General features: G+C 38.4%; 2 protein-coding genes across 2 annotated transcripts; one reads left to right on the forward strand and one right to left on the reverse strand.

The window, feature by feature from the left end:
* The first annotated feature begins 6050 nt into the window (after positions 1 to 6050).
* On the forward strand, positions 6051 to 15172 carry LOC139966651 (transforming growth factor-beta-induced protein ig-h3-like). The gene is made up of 5 exons (XM_071969899.1): positions 6051 to 6354; positions 9363 to 9583; positions 9969 to 10152; positions 11328 to 11525; positions 12648 to 15172. Exons 1-5 carry the CDS (start codon positions 6153 to 6155, stop codon positions 12761 to 12763), a joined length of 921 nt encoding a protein of 306 aa, XP_071826000.1. The 5' UTR covers positions 6051 to 6152; the 3' UTR covers positions 12764 to 15172.
* Positions 13082 to 19544, reverse strand: LOC139966650 (uncharacterized). Its single transcript, XM_071969898.1, has 2 exons — positions 18761 to 19544; positions 13082 to 17285 (listed from the first exon to the last, which is right to left on the reverse strand). Exons 1-2 carry the CDS (start codon positions 18892 to 18894, stop codon positions 16271 to 16273), a joined length of 1149 nt encoding a protein of 382 aa, XP_071825999.1. The 5' UTR covers positions 18895 to 19544; the 3' UTR covers positions 13082 to 16270.
* Between the last annotated feature and the right edge of the window lie 1365 nt (positions 19545 to 20909).

Consider the following 20909-nt stretch of genomic DNA (forward strand, 5'->3'; position numbering starts at 1 on the left):
AGATTTATGGCTGCGAACAGTTAATTCTGCACACGAAAATAAAATAAATCTCCTTACGTAGCATACTTCTTCAAAACAATACGTTTGCTATTGCAACATAGGCACTTGTAACGTTGTAGTGCGTGGTCAGAATGAAATTCCTGTTCGAGCCATGAAAGGGAATGCTCCTGAAGGTTAATTGGAACTTCTTTTTTTTAAGGAAAAACAGACAATCGATAGCAATTTAAAGTAGCGAATGAAATGGAAGACAAGCAGCACAGGCTTTAGAAGAGTGAAGGGAGATAGAGGAAAAGTAATGGGAGGTTGCCCCAGACATAGGCGTACGAGGCGGGGGGCAGGGGGGCAGACTGCCCCCCCATATTTCCAGAGGACAAGAAATTCGGGCAAAAGTCCTGAAAAATTCGGGCAGCCTAAGAGGAGAAAAAAAAATATATATATATATATTTTTTTCTCCTCTTAGGCTGCCCGAAAAAAAAATATATATATATATATTTTTTTCTCCTCTTAGGCTGCCCGAATTTTTCAGGACTTTTGCCCGAATTTCTTGTCCTCTGGAAATATATATATATATATATATATATATATATATATGTATATATATATATATATATATATATAAATATATATATATATATATATCTATATATATATATATATATATATAATATATATATATATATATATATTTCCAGAGGACAAGAAATTCGGGCAAAAGTCCTGAAAAATTCGGGCAGCCTAAGAGGAGAAAAAAAAAATATATATATATATATATATTTTTCTCCTCTTACGCTGCCCGAATTTTTCAGGACTTTTGCCCGAATTTCTTGTCCTCTGGAAATTTGGGGGGGGGGCAGTCTGCCCCCCGCCTCGTACGCCTATGGACAGCAACGTTACAATTAGTTGCATTGAGACCGTCGGTATAATGCGCTATATAAATAAGTTAAACAAAATACGTTGTGTAAATTGAGCACGATAAATGCAAAAATGTTTGCAGACAATGGTAAGGACTATTAGCAAAACAAATCACAGGAAATTCGGAAACGCATCATTGACTGCTTTCAGCATGAAACTTCTTTGTAACGCCGGGGAGTGTTTTTAACCTTCTACTTTGCGGTTGATTGTTATCATTTATTTGTTTTGAAACAAATTCAATATACAAAGGATTGGAAGAAATGTTGGTTCTTTTGAGAAGTTGCGTTTTTTTTTTTTAAGAAAGAAAGAAAGATATTATTCCAAAAAGTACGAAAACATGTTATTGGAAACCTGCTCAAATACCGAATCCTGTGTCGTTGTACTCTTGTTTACACAATTTACACGTTGACACTGAGGGTTGTATGTACGATTTGTGCAAACAGATGATTTTTTTTTTTCAACTCCCTGGTTTAAAGTTGCAGGTAAAACGGCATGTCTATTAAGTGTTTATATGAATGAGGAATTGTTATAATGGAACGCCATTACTCTTTTAGAGATGTGTAACCATTTTCTTAAAAACTTTCCTAGCTTCCAAAATTGTTATTATTTTGAATTCTTATACATGAACTCATACTTTCATTTGCGGCTTCATCATCTGTTACTAACAATGTGTTCAAATTTGTTGTATCACAGTGTTCTTGTGTTTAATTGTTTCTACCTGGTAAGTTGCAACACATAATTTAAAAAACAAAAAAGCACCTACGGTTACAGTTTACCGTTAATCAATGAATCACAGGTAGGGATGTGTCTGTTGTATAAAGCTTTACAAGATTGATTGCCCTACACAACAAACAATAACAACACCACTGAACTGAACAATGTGGCAACAAACACGTATTTAATGTAGATCCCACCCGTACAGTATACCCACAAAGAAATGTGTAATACCCACACGTTTATAGTATTCGAGTCCAGTTTTCTGCACTCGGACTTTAGACCAATTCCAATTTGGTATATCATCTTGCTTGGCAGATCTCTTATTTCTGAAGTCTACTCTTTGAGTGTCCAGAATGAGCACTTATGTAAGGAGTCAATGCAGTCTTACACATTTAGCCACACATACATTGAATATATATATGAAATATGAATATATATATATGCAGTAGCTTGCCCGAATCAAATTTTTGCCCGACAATTCTATGATTTTCTTTATTTAGCATCATGATGCCCGAATATTTCCGTGTAACACCACCGTAAGCGCAGTTCATCTGGGCTCCCACGCTTTTGCTCGATCAATTTTTTTCTAACTAGTCAATTGTTTACCTGGACAAAGGGTGGCGGAACCGGGGGGCACAGGGGGGGCACGTGCCTGAGGTGCCTCAAGTAAGCAAGAGGCCAGGGAACCAGAATGAACACTCGGGAAGGGCCGTTTCCGGCCATCTGAGGGGTTGTTAAACCAAAAAATTTCTAGTACGCTCCGCGCCAACCGATCGTGGCGCTCCGCTCAGATAGTCGTGCATACAACGTTGCAAATCCTGGCTAAGCCCGTGACTTTTAATGAATTTCTGTGGGGCAAACTCAAAGCTATTTTGAATGGAAAAAATTTGTTAAGATATTAACAAGAAAAAAAAAATTCGGAAGATTCCTACATTAGCAACTAGCATGATTTCACCTCATTTTGTCTCAAAAGAAATATTGTTCTTGGTTTCCCAATTTGCGAATTGGATATTGCGGTGCTAGTATGCATATTTTCCTTTGGGGGGGGGGGACGTTGATGGAGTGATGTGTATACACAAATATGATAATGCAATAAGAGTTATAAAGGGTACTAAATATAAGGCTGCATCAGTCCAATCGAATTTCTGCAAAGTGCCCTTTGAATTGATGTCGGTGCCCCCCCCCCCCCCAGATTAAAAGTGCTTCCGCCGCCCTTGACCTGGACATCCCCAACATGAGTGTTAATATGAAACATTTTCTTTTTCATGGATGGGGGGGGGTGCAGGTTTATCATATTCTTTGTTATATTTTATACTTTTTTTCTGAGACAAATTGCAGTCTCACCCGACACAGCGACATTATCCCGCCAACGTGTCGTTGAACAATGTAGGTTTTCCTGGAGGTAGCTGAGTACTATGTTAAAATAATAAATAAGGTAACTAAATAGGAGCTTAAAAAATATACTGTCCCATTTTTCCCTTCAAAGTGATGTTACCTGTTTTCTTCTTCTAATTTACCAAATTTTTGGGGAAGTGTAAATTTCTAAAACGTGAGATTATAAAATAAAGAATGTTTGAAGATGAAGATGAGAAGATGCAACTTGCAAGGCCTCAGAAGTGCCGTTTCCGGCAATCTGAGAGGCATTGTTTGCCAAAAATTTTCTTGTACGCTACGCGCCAAATGATGGTGGCGCTCCGCTTAGATAGTGTCACGGGAACTTTCGGGCACAAAAAGTTCTGCCCCCCCCCAAACTGAAATGGTCCCGTACGCCTATGGCCCCAGACCTGGCAAACCCACCCTGCCGGGATGTACCCTTACGCTAAGAAACAAAAAATAGTTCCCGGTGACTGGACTGTTCCCCAGAGGAGGACAATTCCGATGGGGGGGGGGGGGGTTACTCACAACTTCACAAGCCCTCTAGCCACCGGGTTTCCTAAACAATGGGCCCCTCCCTCTGCCAGGGCTGAAGCCTCCTCCCATTTTAAAAAAGCTAATGTATCTAGGGAACTTTTAAATGATATTTTGGCGTAGGTTTTGTGAACTAAGTATTCGATGAAGAGGTCGTGGATTAGGGGATCAAAAAGGAGAGTTTTTTTAAGGATTTTTGGTTGTTGAAATAATTAGTTGTAACGTTATTATTGTGGCATGGCATTATATACTATGACCGTGTATGGCATATATTACGTGTTCTGGATGATGAATAAGCAGGGCCAGGAAATCGACCAAGCAGTTTTTAATAGACCCGAGGGAGTGACATTTGCAATGATAGACTATAGGCCTACATGTATTCGTTAGATTATTCGTCCATTAGGCCTTCGATGTTCCGTATGTTCGTAAAATTTCGCTAAGTAGGCGAGGATACAGTAACGTTTAACATGTTGTTCAATTGGACCAATCAGTGTCCATGACTGTGTATTCTCTGTCTCGTCCGAAACAGGCAAGATTCGAGATTGATAGCTTGGTTCTGATGGATTTAGTCCTCATTTATTCGTTAATATTGCAGACACACGCTAGCTAGAGTACTGTTTATAAACATTACCCATTTATAGCCTGGCTTTGGTCTACGTTAAGTGACAAGGTTAAATTTAGGCGAAAACTACACATAATAGCTGTTAGTGTGTTTGTCTGTACATGTCTAGGCCTCACAACTGGTGACGTGGGACAAAAGAAATGCCTGTCACCAGTTGTCAAACAATAGAGGAAAATAGTCACCAGTTTTACAGACAACGGGTTAGACTAAAGGGGAATATCTTCGGTTGTAGCTAAATCATTAAAAAAAAAACTGTGTACGTGTAAGTATGCGTGTGTATGCATACGTACGTGTTTGTGAGACCCTGGCTTTTAAACACGGTAGCTCCAGAAGGAAATAAGTGATTGATGTCATACTTGGTGTATCGATGGGAAATATACAATAGGCAAATACATTAGGGATCATCTAATGACCATGTCGTTCAATGGGCATGGTCAGTAGATGATCCCTATTGTATTTGGTGAGGCTATCATGCATACTTATGAGTGGGCAGGGCTTAATGTTAAATTCATAAAACGTCCACAACTAAATGTTCGATTTTCTTCAAAACTTGGCGTGAAGTTATCAATATACATTCCAAACATGCTTCGGTCATTTAATTATTTTGTTATGATGCCGAAGGCTCAGTAACCTTTGCGATCGTGTTGGCTTGTGTGGGTGTATGTGTGTGTGTGGGTGTATATGTGACGGCTAGCCTGTAAACACGATATCTCAAACACAATTTGAATCAATGTTATACTTTGTATATAGATGTCCCATGATGTGCAGATGTGCCTTATTGTTTTGTGGTATCCATCTCTTGAATATTAATGAGTGAGCGGGGCCTAATATAAAATTCTTAAAATGTCAACATCTCTTCAGCCGTATATCCGAATTAGTTTAAAGTTGATATGGTGAATTAACTACATAATAATGTACATGTTCTTTGCGACAACAATTATAATATTTATTGATGGGTGGGGCTTAATTGGAAATTGCCACAAAGTTGGTATGGTGATAAAACTACATAATATGTGCATGTTCTTTACGGCAACAATTGAAAAGATTAATATGTATTGATGGGTGGGGCTTAATGGGAAATTGCCCAAAACAGCTAATAAACACGATATTTCAGCGACCAAAATACTAGGTAGATATATGCCCTAATAGATGTGCCCTATTTTTCTTGGTTCTCATCTCTTGAATTTTAATGAGTGGGATGGGCTTAACGTATAAATTGGTTCATACTGGTATGGTGATGTTGGTACATAATGAGGACATATTCTTGACGTCTCCAACTTTATGACATAAGAAAGGCTTTTAAGCGCAAGACAAGAACTAACTGTCCCATGGTTTACATCATTGGCATAGTGGGTTGTCACAAATACGTACAATAAACCGTGTTGTTTTTTTTCTGTACATATCATTAATATTTATCTGTGAACATAAAGTGTGTTATCAGATATCTCTGAAATAGTATGTCTAATTAGCTTTATACATGTACTAAGATATTACCATGTAAGTATATAGATACATGCTGATGAGTTCATAAACTTTGACCTCATTAATATTTATGAATGTATCAGTTTTTATACAACAACATGATAATTTATACATTGCACCGTCCTTTATATGTTGCCGCATTAGTCAAAAGATAATCCTCTTCATGTTGGTGTGCACGACTAAACGATTGCGTTCTTTTTTTTTAACAAAATGAATCACGATACCTTGTTGCTTTGATTGACGCACCATGTTTGTTTGTACATAAATTGTCATTACCATATCACGTCGAGTCTGGGTTTTGAACTTTAATCCTGATAAGCATATACTTATCATAATATTATCTTCTTTGCCTGGTACGAAGTTCAAAGTCAGACCAGCATAAGTTATGTGATACTCTTTTTTCCCTGTGTAGAGTCTGGTCTGCGCGTGCTTATTAATTCACATAAACAGTTACGGTTGGAAACCCCCGATTATATACCTGCATTTCGCTCGGAACCGTCGTACAAGAAACATGGAGTATCTCGGAATTCTACTTCTAGCGGTTACTTTGGGGATTGGAGAATCACTGGAACAACCTCAGTTGGAGGAGGAGTTCTCTGGACACGTCCACTCAACGTCCAAAACGGTTCTAGATGTCTTAAAGGAGAGGAATTTGACCGAAATGTCCTACCTGGTGACAAAGGCGGATCTGAACAAAACCTTGGCAGGCAAAGGTATAGACATGTAACCTATAAATAGCTACATAGATTATCATGTGGTAATTCATTGTGTTGCCTCCCGTAACATATACTGGGTATAACTGTATGGTTATATAGAACTCGTGTCGTCAGTTTATTGTCTGTTATACTCTGTTTGATTGTAGCTATATCTGTATGTATACTATGAATAATTATTCACTTAACATGAAAGGCCTACACATGCTAGCATGAAAAACTATATATATGGTGTAATATGTGTTACTGTAGACATTTTCTGATCAGTCTCTGAATACTGCTATACTCTGTCTGTTTCTTTGTCCGTCTGTCTGTGTGTCCGTATGTCTGTATGTTTGTTTGTCTGTCAGTTTATGTGTCCGACTGTATATATATAATGATGATCAAAGTAATAAGTCAATTTATATGTAGGACCTACGTATGCAAGCATGGCATACTATATATATATATATATATATATATATATATATATATATATATATATATATATATATATATATCTATATATATATATATATCTATATATATATATATATATATATATTTATGTATGTGTGTGTGTATATATATAAGGTCGATCTATAGGAGGAACTATAAAGTAGCTTAATTTAGCTAATAAGCCTGCATAAGCCCCCCACCCCCACCCACACCCATATTGGAATCTTACTCAGCAATCGAAAGTGTAACATATATAGTTTGCAGGAAATTGAGGAAACATGAATGGTTAAGACGAACGTGAATATTTATCATCTAGGGATCATTTTGCACAACGTCTACAGTGAAACAACCGTACATTGCAAAACTCAAGTATGCACATCCGTGACTTTGTTGTGCTGACATGACTTTAATCACATGACTCGTGCTAATAAAATGCCTGCATATAGACAAAAAATAAGGTTTACTTAAATCACTTTGAATGTGAAACTGAAATAAAGTAGGGAAGCTTTCATATTAATTCCTCTTTGATGATCTTAGGTAAATCGTTGTCTAAGTGATATAGCTCATAAAATATGGAACTTTCAATCAACTCCTCACAGGACTCGATGCTCAGTAAGTAAGGGACATAGCGGCGAAATGAAAGTCATGGCAATATCGCATTGTCTCAAATTGCAATAAAAACCATTACCGTACCACACATCCCGAGTGAGTTTAAATATTATATTTTAGTAGCCTCATTTTCAAGCACACTTGTTTTTACATACAATACTGCCTTTGATGACGACTATAAAACAACTGTTAAATGTTAATTTTTAATTATGAAAATAAAATAACTGTTAACGAGCCACTTCAGGTTTTGGGATATTAGGTCAAGTTATCGCCTTTAATGCAAAAAAAAAACAGATCCTGGATTTAGGAGTCCTGAACGATTAACCGCATAACATCCTTAAAACAATCTGTGGGAACTTCTAGCTACCCTCGTGCCTATCATGAACCCCTCCCTGCCTTCATATACCACCCCTTCTATATTTTTTGCCCTCCCTCCCACTTCCCCCCCATACAAAGGATATAAATATAAAAAAACAATAAAAGCAACCAAAAGCACTCGAGTCAAATCACGAAATACATCAACGTCGATGGACTGAAAAAGTATTACTAAAAGGGTCAGATGAGGGGGAGGGGGTGGGGTGGAAGGGGTGGTCGGTTCGGCAACGGTATAGAAGGGTTGAAGTAGTTGTAGAGAAACGATTGTTAAATAAAATGATACACCCTATACACAGTCAATGCAGGGGTGATGCCGTTATTCAACAATAGCATTTACAGACGTATCAGTAGGGCACCTCTCATGGAGTATTGGTTTTCATGATGGTCGGGCCTTTATCTCTCTCTCTCTCTCTCCACCCCCCTCCTCGAAAGAAAAAGGAGGAAGAGAGAATGGAAATGTGAACATTTGATGTATTTCATGCATTAAATACTTCGCTCTTTTATTTGCTATTTTTTTTTTCTTGTAGAGAGGGCAAAACTGGGGTAGTGGTAGTGCAGTGAAGTATGTAAGGGTATGTAAGGGTATAAAGGTCAAATTAGTAAAGCTACAAGTACAAGTCACCATGGGCGGCGGTCCGTACTTCCGAGTGGGGGGGGGGGGGGGATATGACCTTGTTGACTATCTAAGCGTAGCGCCACCATGAGTTGGCGCGAAGCGTACAAGAAAATTTTGGGATTTACAAACCCTCTAGATGGCCGGAAACGGCACTTCCCGAGGTTTCCAAGCGGCATATACCCAACTTTAAAATAGGGATATCATGTCCGAAATATCTCATAATCAGGATCCAAAATACCTTTTTTTTTTAATTTCGGGTGTTATTTTGGGAAAATTGCCCCTGTCAATCTTGTTTCAGACGCTACGTTAGAATGTTCGAGAGCTCTTTTATATTAATCGATGAAGAAAATGACCTCAAGCAGGCTATTATAGGCCTATACACATGCAATACGCAATTACACATAGTTGCATTCCTAGGTACCGATTGCTAGGGCATCCCGGTGAAACGTGTATTAAGCAATACCCTGGTAACATGAGATTCTCAGCTGTTCGAGGGAACAGGTACGTATGTAGGCCTACAGTACTATAGTTATAGGGCCTATATGAATATTATGAGGGTGCATATATGTACTATATCAATACCGTGGGCGCAATAATACATTTTGGTGTTATAGGGCCAATGAACCCTACAGTCAACTATTCTTGCTTTATAAAGACGGTTTATTTGAAAAGATCGCACTGCGTTTATGGTAGGCGAGAAATGAAGCTAAAAAAGAGCCGTACCTTCACGATGATGCATAAATGTAGGCATGAAAATATTCTTATCCCTGGCATTTGGTGGGGGGATATGGTGTATTACATCCCCTCCATCCATTTTCATGGGGGGATATATCCCCCTCCCCCCCCCCCCCCCAGGATCGCCGCCCATGCAAGTCACACCTCTTCGAAATTTCAGATTTACTTACTCCATTCGATAAATCTTTCCATATGGCCTTAACCCCCCCAAAAATGTGTTTCGTCTTCCATTTAGGTCCTTTCACCGTGTTTGGCGTTACTGACGACGGGCTATCAAATTTACCAATCGTGATCCGTGAACGTCTTGTCCGAGAGAAAGCGTTTGCCGTCGATTTTCTCAAATATCACATACTACCTGCTAATGTAACGTCATCTCAGATGACGAATGGCAAAGTGGTTAAAACTCTGAACGGAAAATCCACTTGTTTTAATAATTACACGGTTGGCGGTAAAAAGGTAAGTCAGCGGCGGGTTGTTAGTGTTAATGCCTGTGGTGATGTATATATATTTAAATTCTATGGAGACGTTTAAACTCATTACTACCTTATTAGTACGTTATGGTACGCACGTCGAGAGAAGACCATGGTGTGTTGTCATAATGTCACATAATCCCTGATGCTTTTGTTGCAAAATCTCATGTGAGAGAGTTAACGGTTAAACGATTGGTTGTATTGATGACGTGTATTAGATAACCTCTATGTCCCGATTAACCGGTGACAGCTGTAAATCACCGGTTTTGTCGATCAACGTGGTAAATTATAATCATAACATTATGAGTATAACCTTTGTAAATTCCTTGAAATAAAGTGCCATGTCGTATGTTCTTCGTCTTAACACACAGGTGATTCTTGCAAATGGTGCGAAGCTTGTCACTGTCGACTTAATGGCTCCAAATGGTATAGTTCAAGAGTTGCAAAAGCCATTGTGGCCTCAGGTCGTGAACAACATAACAGAATTAATATACAAGCACAAAGCATTGACGAATTTTACCAGCTTGCTCAAGAAATCTGGTGTTGACTTAACAGGTAAGACGAAGTATACCTCGGATTATGCAAATTTATGCACAGGGATGACTCATGTAGTGGAAGGGATGTGTACGGAAGCGTAGAAGGGACATGGTGATGAAAGAGAAACAAACTCGTCAAAATGACAAAATTCAGAAAATTGACGTTTTGCCGAGTTTAACAACTTTTTGAAAATTGACGTTTGCCGAGATACAACAAGTCGTCAAAATGACAAAATTTTGAAAATTGCGTTTTGACTAGATACAACAACTCAAAACGTCAATTTTCAGATTTTTGTCATTTTGACGACTTGTCTTATCTCGACAAAACGTCAATTTTGAAAAAAAAATTATTTTGACGACTTGTCTTATCTCGACAAAACCTAAATTTTCAAAATTTTGTCATTTTGACGACTTGTTGTATCTCGACAAAACGTCAAGTTTCAGATTTTTGTCATTTTGACGACTTGTTGTATCTCGGCAAAACGTAAAAATTCAGATTTTGTCATTTTGACGACTTGTTGTATCTCGGCAAAACGTCAATTTTCAGAATTTTGTCATTTTGACGACTTGTTTGTATCTCGGCAAAACGTCAATTTTCAGAATTTTGTCATTTTGATGAGTAATTGCATCTCGGCAAATTTAATAATTTAGTCGTTGTGACGAGTTGTTAAACTCGGCAAACGTCAATTTTCTGAATTTTGTCAATTTTACGAGTTTGTTTCTCTTTCATCACCATGTCCCTTCTACGTTTCCGTAGATGGGGGATAGGTCGGGTGATTTGAAGTAATGAAAACAAATTTAACTGAAAAGTGTGAATACAATTGATTAACTAGAATAACTGTATTTGTATACAAACACGTGTCTTTGTATAGTGCATGGTGAAAGTCAACGTTAGTTAGTCGTTCATATTCAATGGGGGGGGGGGGGGGTGCAATGTGTCTTTGTTACTGCAACCCTTTTGAAGTTTTTAATTCCGGTCACGAAGGAGGAAGTTCGGCGTTTGGTCACTTAACGTAGACCAGAGCTAGGCTATAGTACGTAATGTTTATAAACAGGACTCCAGCTAGCATGAGTCTGCAATATTATAATTAAATAAATGAGGACTAACACCATCAAAACCAAGCCCCAAAAATGATTTTCTTCTCCCTGAAGTATACGGTAATTACTTGATTATCATATCTTCATATTTTAAAGGCACAGGACCGTTTACCGTTTTTGTTCCCTCCAACGAGGCCTTTAAAGTTTATTCAGGGGACACAGGGGAGAAGATGGTTAACTATCACGTGGTCGATGGGACTTACTATTCAGCCGGTTTGAGCAATAAACAGGAACTTCCAACACATCTGAGAACATTCCTCGGAGATAAAAAAGTGACAATTCTCATTGACAATGGTAAGTGAAACAATTAAAAGAAGACACACAGAGAAAGCGGGAATGGTGAAAAGTGGGTAGGTGGGAAGGGATGTGGGAGAACAACTTACATCTTGTCTCCCTGATATTGGTGTGTTGGAATATTTTGAAGACAACGTTTCAAACCTGATCCACTACGTAGTTCCGGTTAGGATACTGGAGTTGTTTATACTTTAAAGACAAGAGGGAGTTGAATGTGTATATGTGGAGAGGGGCGGAGGAGGGGGGGGGGTGGGAGGGGGTTGGTGTAGGGTGGAGATAGTGGTAAGTTGGGCCTTCTGGAAGTTTGTTCTATAATGTTGTAATAGCGAAGTTTGCGTGGTGTAGTGTCATCTATAAGGACAGCTCTAAGAACAGTAGAAAGGCAAGTTCTAATTCTTTGTGACAATCACATTGGCATCGCAAAGGAGAAATAGTTTGAACGCCAATAATGCATAGTGTATACGATTCAATTAACAATATAACGTTGAACCAGGGAGTTTGATTGAGAAACGTGTCGAATCTGGCTATATCTAGGAGTTGCATAAGAAGTTGTGTAGTTTTAGTAATGGTCACGTGCAACAAATTGTGTGTACCCTACAAGGATATTGAACCTGCTTGGACTATTTTGCTATCAATGTTAGAGGTGGAGGCCATTAGAATCAATCGCGTGGAGCGCAGTGAATTTTTGTACCCCATTCCGCGGGATCGCAGCACGTATAAGGATATTGATAGGATACTACGTACCGTGTCAAAAAGAGGTGGGAATTCTTTAGCCTTCATTATATATACAATGAAACCAGTAGAAAGCTATATCTGTCCATATGTTCAACTGTTATATTGTAGTATCATATCGCATGTAGGCCCTGTCTAAAAAACGCTAAACACAATGAAACTTATCACATCTTTTTCCTTGCTAAAAACGTGCCGTATAAATTGGGTTTTGATAATCTCGCTAACCGCAGAGAAGTTCCCCACCTCTTCCCCCACCTTTCTCCTGTATTAGTTTGTTCGCTGTAGATGCATGGAGCTGCAGTTCTTTAATTTTTTTATAGTTAGATTATGTTTGCATCGGATAATATATATAGAGCCGAATTAAAATGTGTATACATTGTTTCTTTGCAGGTCACATGTCCGTGGAGGGAAGAAAAGACACCGCTAAGGTCACTACGATGGACTTAGCAGCTTTGAACGGTGTGATACACATCTTGGATAAGGTTCTTACTCCCCCATTAATTTAGAGTCCCCCTCTCCACCCCCCAAGTTTTCCAGTCGCAACCGTAATAGTTGCTGGATTTACTCTTTTTATTCTTCGTTCATGTAATAAGGCACTTGCATATAATATATGGGTTAAACGGGGAAAAAAGAATATAAAACAAAAGAGAAAAGCAAAAGCATAAAACAAAATTAAACAAATTATGGTATGACCAATTAAATGCATCCTATTACAGCTCGGTTACACAAGGAAATGGATCTGTGATTTCATCATGGTATAGATAACTTCCAAAAGATGTGCTCTCCTATTATAATCTTCCTCTTGATTGATTCTCAATTTCATATATTTGGTAATTATGTGTATGCACAAGCTGTCAATGTTCTCGCTATTTAGAATCTCATTCAAATTAAAAACTCATAATTAGAAATAATAATCTGCTTTTTCTTTTTCCATTTTAAAAATATTATAGAAAAATCATTTGAAGCACCTAAATTGCCTTCATGACATTCATAAGTCTGCTATTATCGGATGAATTCACCAATTTATCACCAAATAAAAAAAAATTAAAAAAAATTGGAAAAAAAGGATGCCTATCAATGTCACACAAACTTGACTGGCATAGCATTGCATAGCATATCATTTACACGGGTTGGCTTCAATACTTAGATTATCATATAGCAAGTTCTTTCTGTACAGTATGGCGACTAGCAAGCCAAGAGACGAGGTCACTGGTGAGGTCATAGAAAATAATGTATTAATTTTTTAAATTAACAGGAGGCACAAGAGATGTGTATAATCAGGTCTGACGGGCGGGTGGGGAAGATGAGGAGGGAGGGGGGGGGGGGGTGAAGTACAGCTTCGGGCTCAAGGTCAATTAGGGGGGCTAGGGAAATATTGAGACAAAGTAGAGCCGACGTATGGAACTGCTGACATAACTTCCCCCTATGGAAATCAGGCTGTCGGTGCCATTGTGTATGTTCGCTTCATATACTTTAGTTACTCCCTTAGTGTCACCCCCCCACCCGCCACCGCCCCAAATGCTCGAGCCACGTGACATGTAATGTATATATGACTGATTTTAGGCCGCTGCAGAACATTTGCTATATGCCTTTTGAAGTAGTTACTTACTTACTAGTGTATTTAGTCTCGGCAACTTGACCAAATGCTAGTCCAAAATTATATTGACAATTGGTCAAAATAAGACCCTCTCGTAGATTTCGTCGGGAATTGAAAGTTTAGTGAATAAATAATTAATGACGACTTCGTGTAGCTCTTTAACATTTGGTCGCCAAGACAATATTTTACAGCAGTAGTAATCACACGCCAGAAATTTGGAAGAAAAGGGAAAAAAAGAGAAGAAAAATGAAAAAAAAAACCAAGAACAGAAAAGAAAAGCAAAGATGTTGACTTAATTACTTGAAACGAATCTTTGGATCAAAGTCAAATCAACAAACTTGGTCAATTAATTCGTCTGTACCAGAGGTTCCCTGGAACAATTATGTCACCTACCGCCCCCCCCCCCATTTTGCACTCTGCTCATATCCCATATTTTCCCGAACCCTCCATGTTACTCGGCCCTCCAAAATGGCCCTTGCCCCCGGCGAGTGTAGCCTACTTACCCGCTCTCGTCAGGCCTGGCACGTCACAGCTACTTTATCTGTTCAGTCGTTTTAGTCTACCTCTGAAAATCCTATATAGAATTTAAGTCTAAAACACTGTTTTTATACAAAAAGAGTAAACATGGTTCCATATTCATGAAGGGTAAACATGGTTCCATATTCATGAAGAGTAAACACCGTTTCATGCATATTCATGAGGAGTCGAATAGACATCACAGGATCATGCAGACCGGGATCTCTGTTATCTAAACAATTGTTGTACAAACTCGTGTTGCTTTAATAATTTGTCTTAATGGCTAGTCCAACAATTTTTTTCTTACCCCCCCCCCATTCTTCAGTAAAATTGTATTAATATCTTCTTTCGCTATCAAAAATATTCACCTAGGGTTTTATTGTTTTTCATATAACAATAAGAATTTATAAAGACAAAGGAATAGTGGATACGTTTTGTATACGTATTTGCAGTTGGATTTAATTTTCAACTGAATTGCATTCAACATTGTCTCAAATTGGCTAGTCCAACAATTTTGTATCACCTCCCCCAACCGCTTCCCAATCGTTTTTTTGTCCTTCATGTTATTAACATCTTCTTTCGCAATAAAAAATAATTACCCAGGGTTTTTATTTTTCATATAAAAATAAGAATTTGTAAAGACAAAGAATTAATGGAAAGGTTTGTATATTTGCAGTTTTATTCAGTCGCTGGATTGTACACCGCTTTTTTATGTCAACATTTTGAACCTTTTGCTTTATATGTTCTTTAAGTCACACATACTGTAGTACTTTTGATAAATAAAATGATTTTTACTGCTTAATTCAATTCTTCACGGTCTCATTTATACATATATATTTTCAAGATCTTAAAGAACGATATCGATTTTCTAATTTTGGTCTACATTATCTTGAAATGTTGAAACGTTTTAAAACTTGAAATACGGATAACTTGGGCTAATATACAGGGATGCCAGAATTCTGGCAATAGCCGGAATTCCGGCTTTTTCCGATTTTGAAATATGATTCCGGCTCCACACGATCTCACAGTTGAAACAGGCATGAGCTTTTTCAGTCAATTTCTAACTGTTATCCTAACACACTGTAGCATACGCAAATTGGAGCCTTTATCGCAATTTTGATCTCTGTATTTAGTATCATTAGTAGTTTATATTTGTAGTAATTTAGTATCATTAGAGTAGGGACAAATATTAAAATTTGTGGCTGCCTTTGGAAGTGACTCGAAAACGGAGATAATTCCAGAAATTTCCTCTCGGACTAGGCCCTAGAGATGTGCCCGGAAAAGTTCATAAAGTTCATTTCCTGGCCTGGCAATTCAGAATGAGACTTCTGCGGTACTTAGGCATATTTCACCTTTACCGAAAGTACCATTTAAGGTTAAAGAATCGAACACATGACCATTATCCAGTTATATGTGTTTTAATCTTATGGTGTTGTTTCTCATTATATTTTTTATAGTATTTTGGGGAAGTGTGAATTTCTAAAATATGACATCTCAAAATATAGTTCAGATAAGAATAAATTCAGATGCAACATACAAAGCCTGGGAAGTTCCATTTCCGGTGATCTGGGAGGGATATTTTGACAAAGTATTCTTGCAACGCTACGCGCCAACCCAGAGTGGCGCTCCGCTTAGTGTTTGGGACGTCCAAGTCTTCACATCTTTCAGGCCCTAGGGGCAAACCCTGCCTCCCTGAATATATAATAGTTTTCACCCTTTCTCTGGAACAATTACGGCCTTAAAGGGATCAAATTGACATGTTAGGTTAACGAGGTAACATCAAAGTAATTTTTACAACCGAAAGTTTGGATTCCATGGTCGATGACCAAATAAAAAAAGAAAGAAAAAATAGAAGAATTTCAGAACGAAAACTTGATAAATTTCTATTCTTGTATGGTCGTTACCTTTGCTTCGATTTAGAATTCAAAATTTCATTTAGTTTCTTCTTTTCAATCTCAAATATTTGTTTTGCTCGTTGATATATCAAAATTTCTGGTAGTAACATCTTTTTTATTTCTGGATTGTTAATCAAATCTGTTTTCGCTTTTTTTCTTGTCTGTATTTTACTGAGTTGTGAATCCGAATTATCATACTGACCAACGTTGTAATCGAATTTATTGCAATATTTAAAGAAAGGTAACTTATATGCGACCTGGAGCATTCTCAATGTAGTAGAAAAATCTTCCATCAAGCCAACCACAGAGAAATGTTTGTCGAGATTAGAAACAACAGACTTAACAAAGCTACGATTTTGGCTTAAAACGTAGGCTTCTGATGCTAACGGTGAATAGTCAATTGCACAATTCCAACTTTCTGACCTGGTACAATCGATATCTGTGAAGAACTCGTTCCAGAGGATACTTTTAGTACTTAAAGCCCACTCCGTGATGGTATGTGTTCTACAGTCTGGTATACCTGGAATGGTCTGGTTGAGTTCGATGCAATAATAATAGTTAGATACCATCCTGTCGTACGGTTCTCGTAAAATAACAAACGTTGAACATTTCCTATCGCCGATTATACCGTGTATCAGATCGCAGAATCCAAAGCTGTAGTCACCCATAAACAGAGATGTACTATTCAAGATGCGAAAGTCACCGTTGAGGATATCCTGGGTGACTTGAATCCTTCCTTCAGTATGAAGCAAGAAAGGTTCGTCTCGAACAAGATTAGACGCCACCATATTCATACATTCCTTCATGGTTGTTCCGCCGCTTTTGGGAACGTGCATAAAATTGATGAATGCATCCTTATATTGTGGCCGTTTCGACGAATACATGAAATAATTCGGTAGGTTATTACAACTGTTGGTGTGGTGAAAAACATGGCAATTTATGAGACGGTTATCTGACGGTTTTGAAGTTTGATTTCTGTCCTGCGAGGCACTCGACATACGATGGTGCGGCACATGAGCTCTGTGTAGGATAAATCAAAATATTGCTTAAAAATAAAATTTACCCGGAATAGTAATAACCTTTGACCTCCACCGAAGATTGTAGGACTTTTTACACGTCATAAGGCCAATCTATGACAATCATGGTTTGGAATAAATATTCTTGATGTATGGGATTTTTAAGATCTCCAAAGTAAATCTCATATGACCCTTGACCCTCACCAATCACAATAAAGATCTTGCTTCCTTATATACCAAGTATAATATTTGACAACATTCCCTTTCGCGACAGTGCTATTACGTATTTCAATCTTATTGTGGTGTTGACGTCTGGTGATATCAAAATAAGGACCAGCAATGTATACTATATCATTTGCTATGATAGTGTGTGGATCGGGGTAGTTAGAGGAGTGTGAGGGGAGGGAGGTTAGTAGGAGTAAGGGCGAGAAAGAAAGAAAAAAGAAGCGAGAAGTTCTCTTGCATTAGTTATTATTAAAAAGTAGACAAACTGGTTCGTTATTCATTGATCTCACTCATGCACTGAACTGAATCATAAATCGCTATATATGAGGAGAATCGGAAGTGCAGGAAATGGTCGGAAGTGAAGGGAAGAAATGGAACGGAACGAGTAGCATGTGGTTCCAATATATGGTATCGATCAACCATTCGTTGGCAAAATATAACTGTCTTTCAGAAAAAAAGAAAGGGAAATAAATAATGACAATTTTCAATCCCAAATTAAAATCGAGAGATCCGAGGCAAAATATTGGGAGAAATTTGGCAAAATCCAACTTAAACAAGATATATGGTTATAAAATGTAATTTAATATAAACACATATTTTTTATATGTAAACGTCAGCTCTGCAATGGTATAGGTTATATATGTAAACGTGATATAGTTGCACGAAACGTTAGCGTTGTGGCATGCGTATTTTATATAATTATTGACCGAAACGAAGCGAATTTCTCCACGTGAAAATATACGCGCGACCCATTTTTGATCGCAATTTACAAAGAAAAAAAAATCAAACTTTGCCGGGAGATATCTCCCGGCAAAGTTTGGTAGTCTATATAGACTACCAATTTGGGATTTTGTCCCTCTTGTTGGTACATTTACCCACCCATTGGGGTGGGTGGGGTGGGGGACTGGGGAGGGGAGGTATGCCGTATCCATTTAAAACGGTTGATGGAGAATGAGGCTCCTCATTCATTCATTCACTGTACAAATTGGTATACCTTACTCTATCGTTAAGTTATACATGTACCACTAAGATATATACCACCGCTGGGGATTTATTTAGTTTACAACATCACAAGAAACTTCCACATGTAGGAACCTCTAATCAAAACAGATAATGTTTAATATGGTTATGATGAAACTGGGGCCTGATACCCCCTCCTCTATATATATATATATATATATATATATATATATATATATATATATATATATATATATATATATATATATATATATTAGTAGGGCCTATACTTACAGCTGTGGGTAATTGGTACCCAACGTCGTGGTGGAGCGACCGTCAGTTAAAGTCCGAAACAACAGGATTAAAGCAGCAGATACCACGACGACTAGTGCAAACGACATGCCAGAGTTCTTCGTAACTGGATTCATCGTTCTTCTTTTCCGTCCCTCAACTCAAGTGTAGGCTACAATCGATGCCTAACAGCCTGCATGTACTTGCGGTAACGTTACATATCCTTATGTATCATTTATACTGTTGAAGTACACCATGCTGTTACCATGCAAATCATACACTCATGAGCCTACACACATACACACAGGTTGTATCCTACAGTCGTGGGTAAAGAGATTATCCAAGTCTTGAAAGAAGCTTGTACCACTCACTCGAAATCACTGCTGTTAATACTGTATAATGCATGTGCGGATGTATAGACTAATATTTGTAAACCGTTATATGCCTATTATAATGTGGCAGGCAATACAGGACTACAACAACAGGTTATCACAAGAAAGGATTTAGATTGTCGTGACGATCCTGCAGAGCAGAAGCACGAGATTCTGGAACGGGTTTCCTGTCTTGTGGTGACTGTTGGTTCTATCTTCACTGAAGCGTGAAGCTATACGGTGTGAGGCCTGTATATACAGCAATTCGGACGTCTTGGCAAATGAGTCTTATTTTGCGTTTTGTTCATTAGCTATAGGGATACTGTTTACATTAAGATCCGAACAATCACCAGTATACGTTAGAAACAAGAACAGGTTGGTGGCACAACCTGAGTTCCGTTTTGCACAATGGTAGAGATGTTTGCCAAAGGCACAACGCCCTTTTACACTTTAGTGACGTCTAAAGAAACAATGTCTTTCAGTAGCAATCGTTGATCTTTCCTTCACTCAAGGGCGGCGGAACCGGGGGGCACAGGGGGCACGTGCCCCCCACTTTTCCTCAGGGTTAAAAATGTGCCCTTTTTCTACATAAAAATTGAGGTGTCTCAAGTTAGCAAGAGGCCAGGGAACCAGAATGAACACTCGGGAAGGGCCGTTTCCGGCCATCTGAGGGGTTTGTAAAACCAAAATTTTTATTGTACGCTCCGCGCCAACCGATGGTGGCGCTCCGCTCAGATAGTCGTGCATACAACTTTGCAAATCCTGGCTACGCCCCTGACTTTTAATGAATTTATGTGGGTCAAAACTCAAAGCTATTTCGAATGGAAACAATTTGTTAAGATATTAACAAGAAATAAACTCTAATTCGGAAGATTCCTACATTAGCAACTAGCATGATTTCGCCTCATTTGTCTCAATAGAAAACTTGTTCCTTGTTTCCCAATTTGCACATTGGATATTGCAGTGCTAGTATGCATATTTTCCTTGGGGGGGGGGGGGGGCGTTGATGGTGTGACGTGTATACGCAAATAAGATAATACAATAAGAGTTATAAAGGGTACTAAATATCAGGCTACATCAGTCCAATCGAATTTCTGCAAAGTGCCCTTTGATGTCGGTGCCCCCCCAGATTAAAAGTGCTTCCGCCGCCCTTGCCTTCACTGCCTTGCTATCGTGAGATCTACCGAGGGAGGGTGGGGGGGGGGCGGTTCAATTGGACGGATACAGGAAAGGTCAACGTGGACTATTCGAGAGTTTGTAGGAAAGAAGTTGGTAGTAAATGGTGTTTTGTCCGTCTGAAACACATATCTCACATGTCGGGGGTGGGTGGGTTGTATAGGTAAGAAGTTTGTAGGAAATGGTTTTGTCCGTCTTAAAACACATAAATCACACGTTGGGTTGGGGGAGGGGGGGCTGGGATGGGTTGGTGGGAGGTGGACTATATTTCTGTTTCTTCTTTTCTAACTAGGTATTCACTCCAGGGTATAGTTTATGCTTGGCCATTAAGTTGAATTCTTAGCATGATTGCATAAACCAAAAGTCAAATGACCAGTTTTCCTTTTCATATTCCTCATTGTCCGTCGCTGGAAATTTCAACTTTTTTCTTCAAAATTGCTGGAAGAACATATTCGAAAGTTTGAGTTAAAATGTCATAATTTGGATATAAAATGCCGAAATTTCGATACGAACAACACACGTTTATAGATTAGGATATTAGTTGTATATAAGTCAGGAAGGAGCATACACATGCCCCCCCCCCCTGTTCCCCTCTTCCTATACGC

This window comes from Apostichopus japonicus, chromosome 4 (genome assembly GCF_037975245.1).
Source record: "Apostichopus japonicus isolate 1M-3 chromosome 4, ASM3797524v1, whole genome shotgun sequence".
Taxonomy (NCBI): domain Eukaryota; kingdom Metazoa; phylum Echinodermata; class Holothuroidea; order Aspidochirotida; family Stichopodidae; genus Apostichopus; species Apostichopus japonicus.

Excerpts from the sequence above, each read along its gene's own strand:
- LOC139966650 (XM_071969898.1), bottom strand. The coding sequence starts at position 18,894 with ATGAATCCAGTTACGAAGAACTCTGGCATGTCGTTTGCACTAGTCGTC. Across the intron at positions 17,286-18,760 it reads GGTACCAATTACCCACAGCT|AGCTCATGTGCCGCACCATC; the intron begins GTAAGTATAGGC and ends TATCCTACACAG.
- LOC139966651 (XM_071969899.1), top strand. The coding sequence starts at position 6,153 with ATGGAGTATCTCGGAATTCTACTTCTAGCGGTTACTTTGGGGATTGGA. Across the intron at positions 9,584-9,968 it reads ACACGGTTGGCGGTAAAAAG|GTGATTCTTGCAAATGGTGC; the intron begins GTAAGTCAGCGG and ends CTTAACACACAG. Across the intron at positions 10,153-11,327 it reads ATCTGGTGTTGACTTAACAG|GCACAGGACCGTTTACCGTT; the intron begins GTAAGACGAAGT and ends CATATTTTAAAG.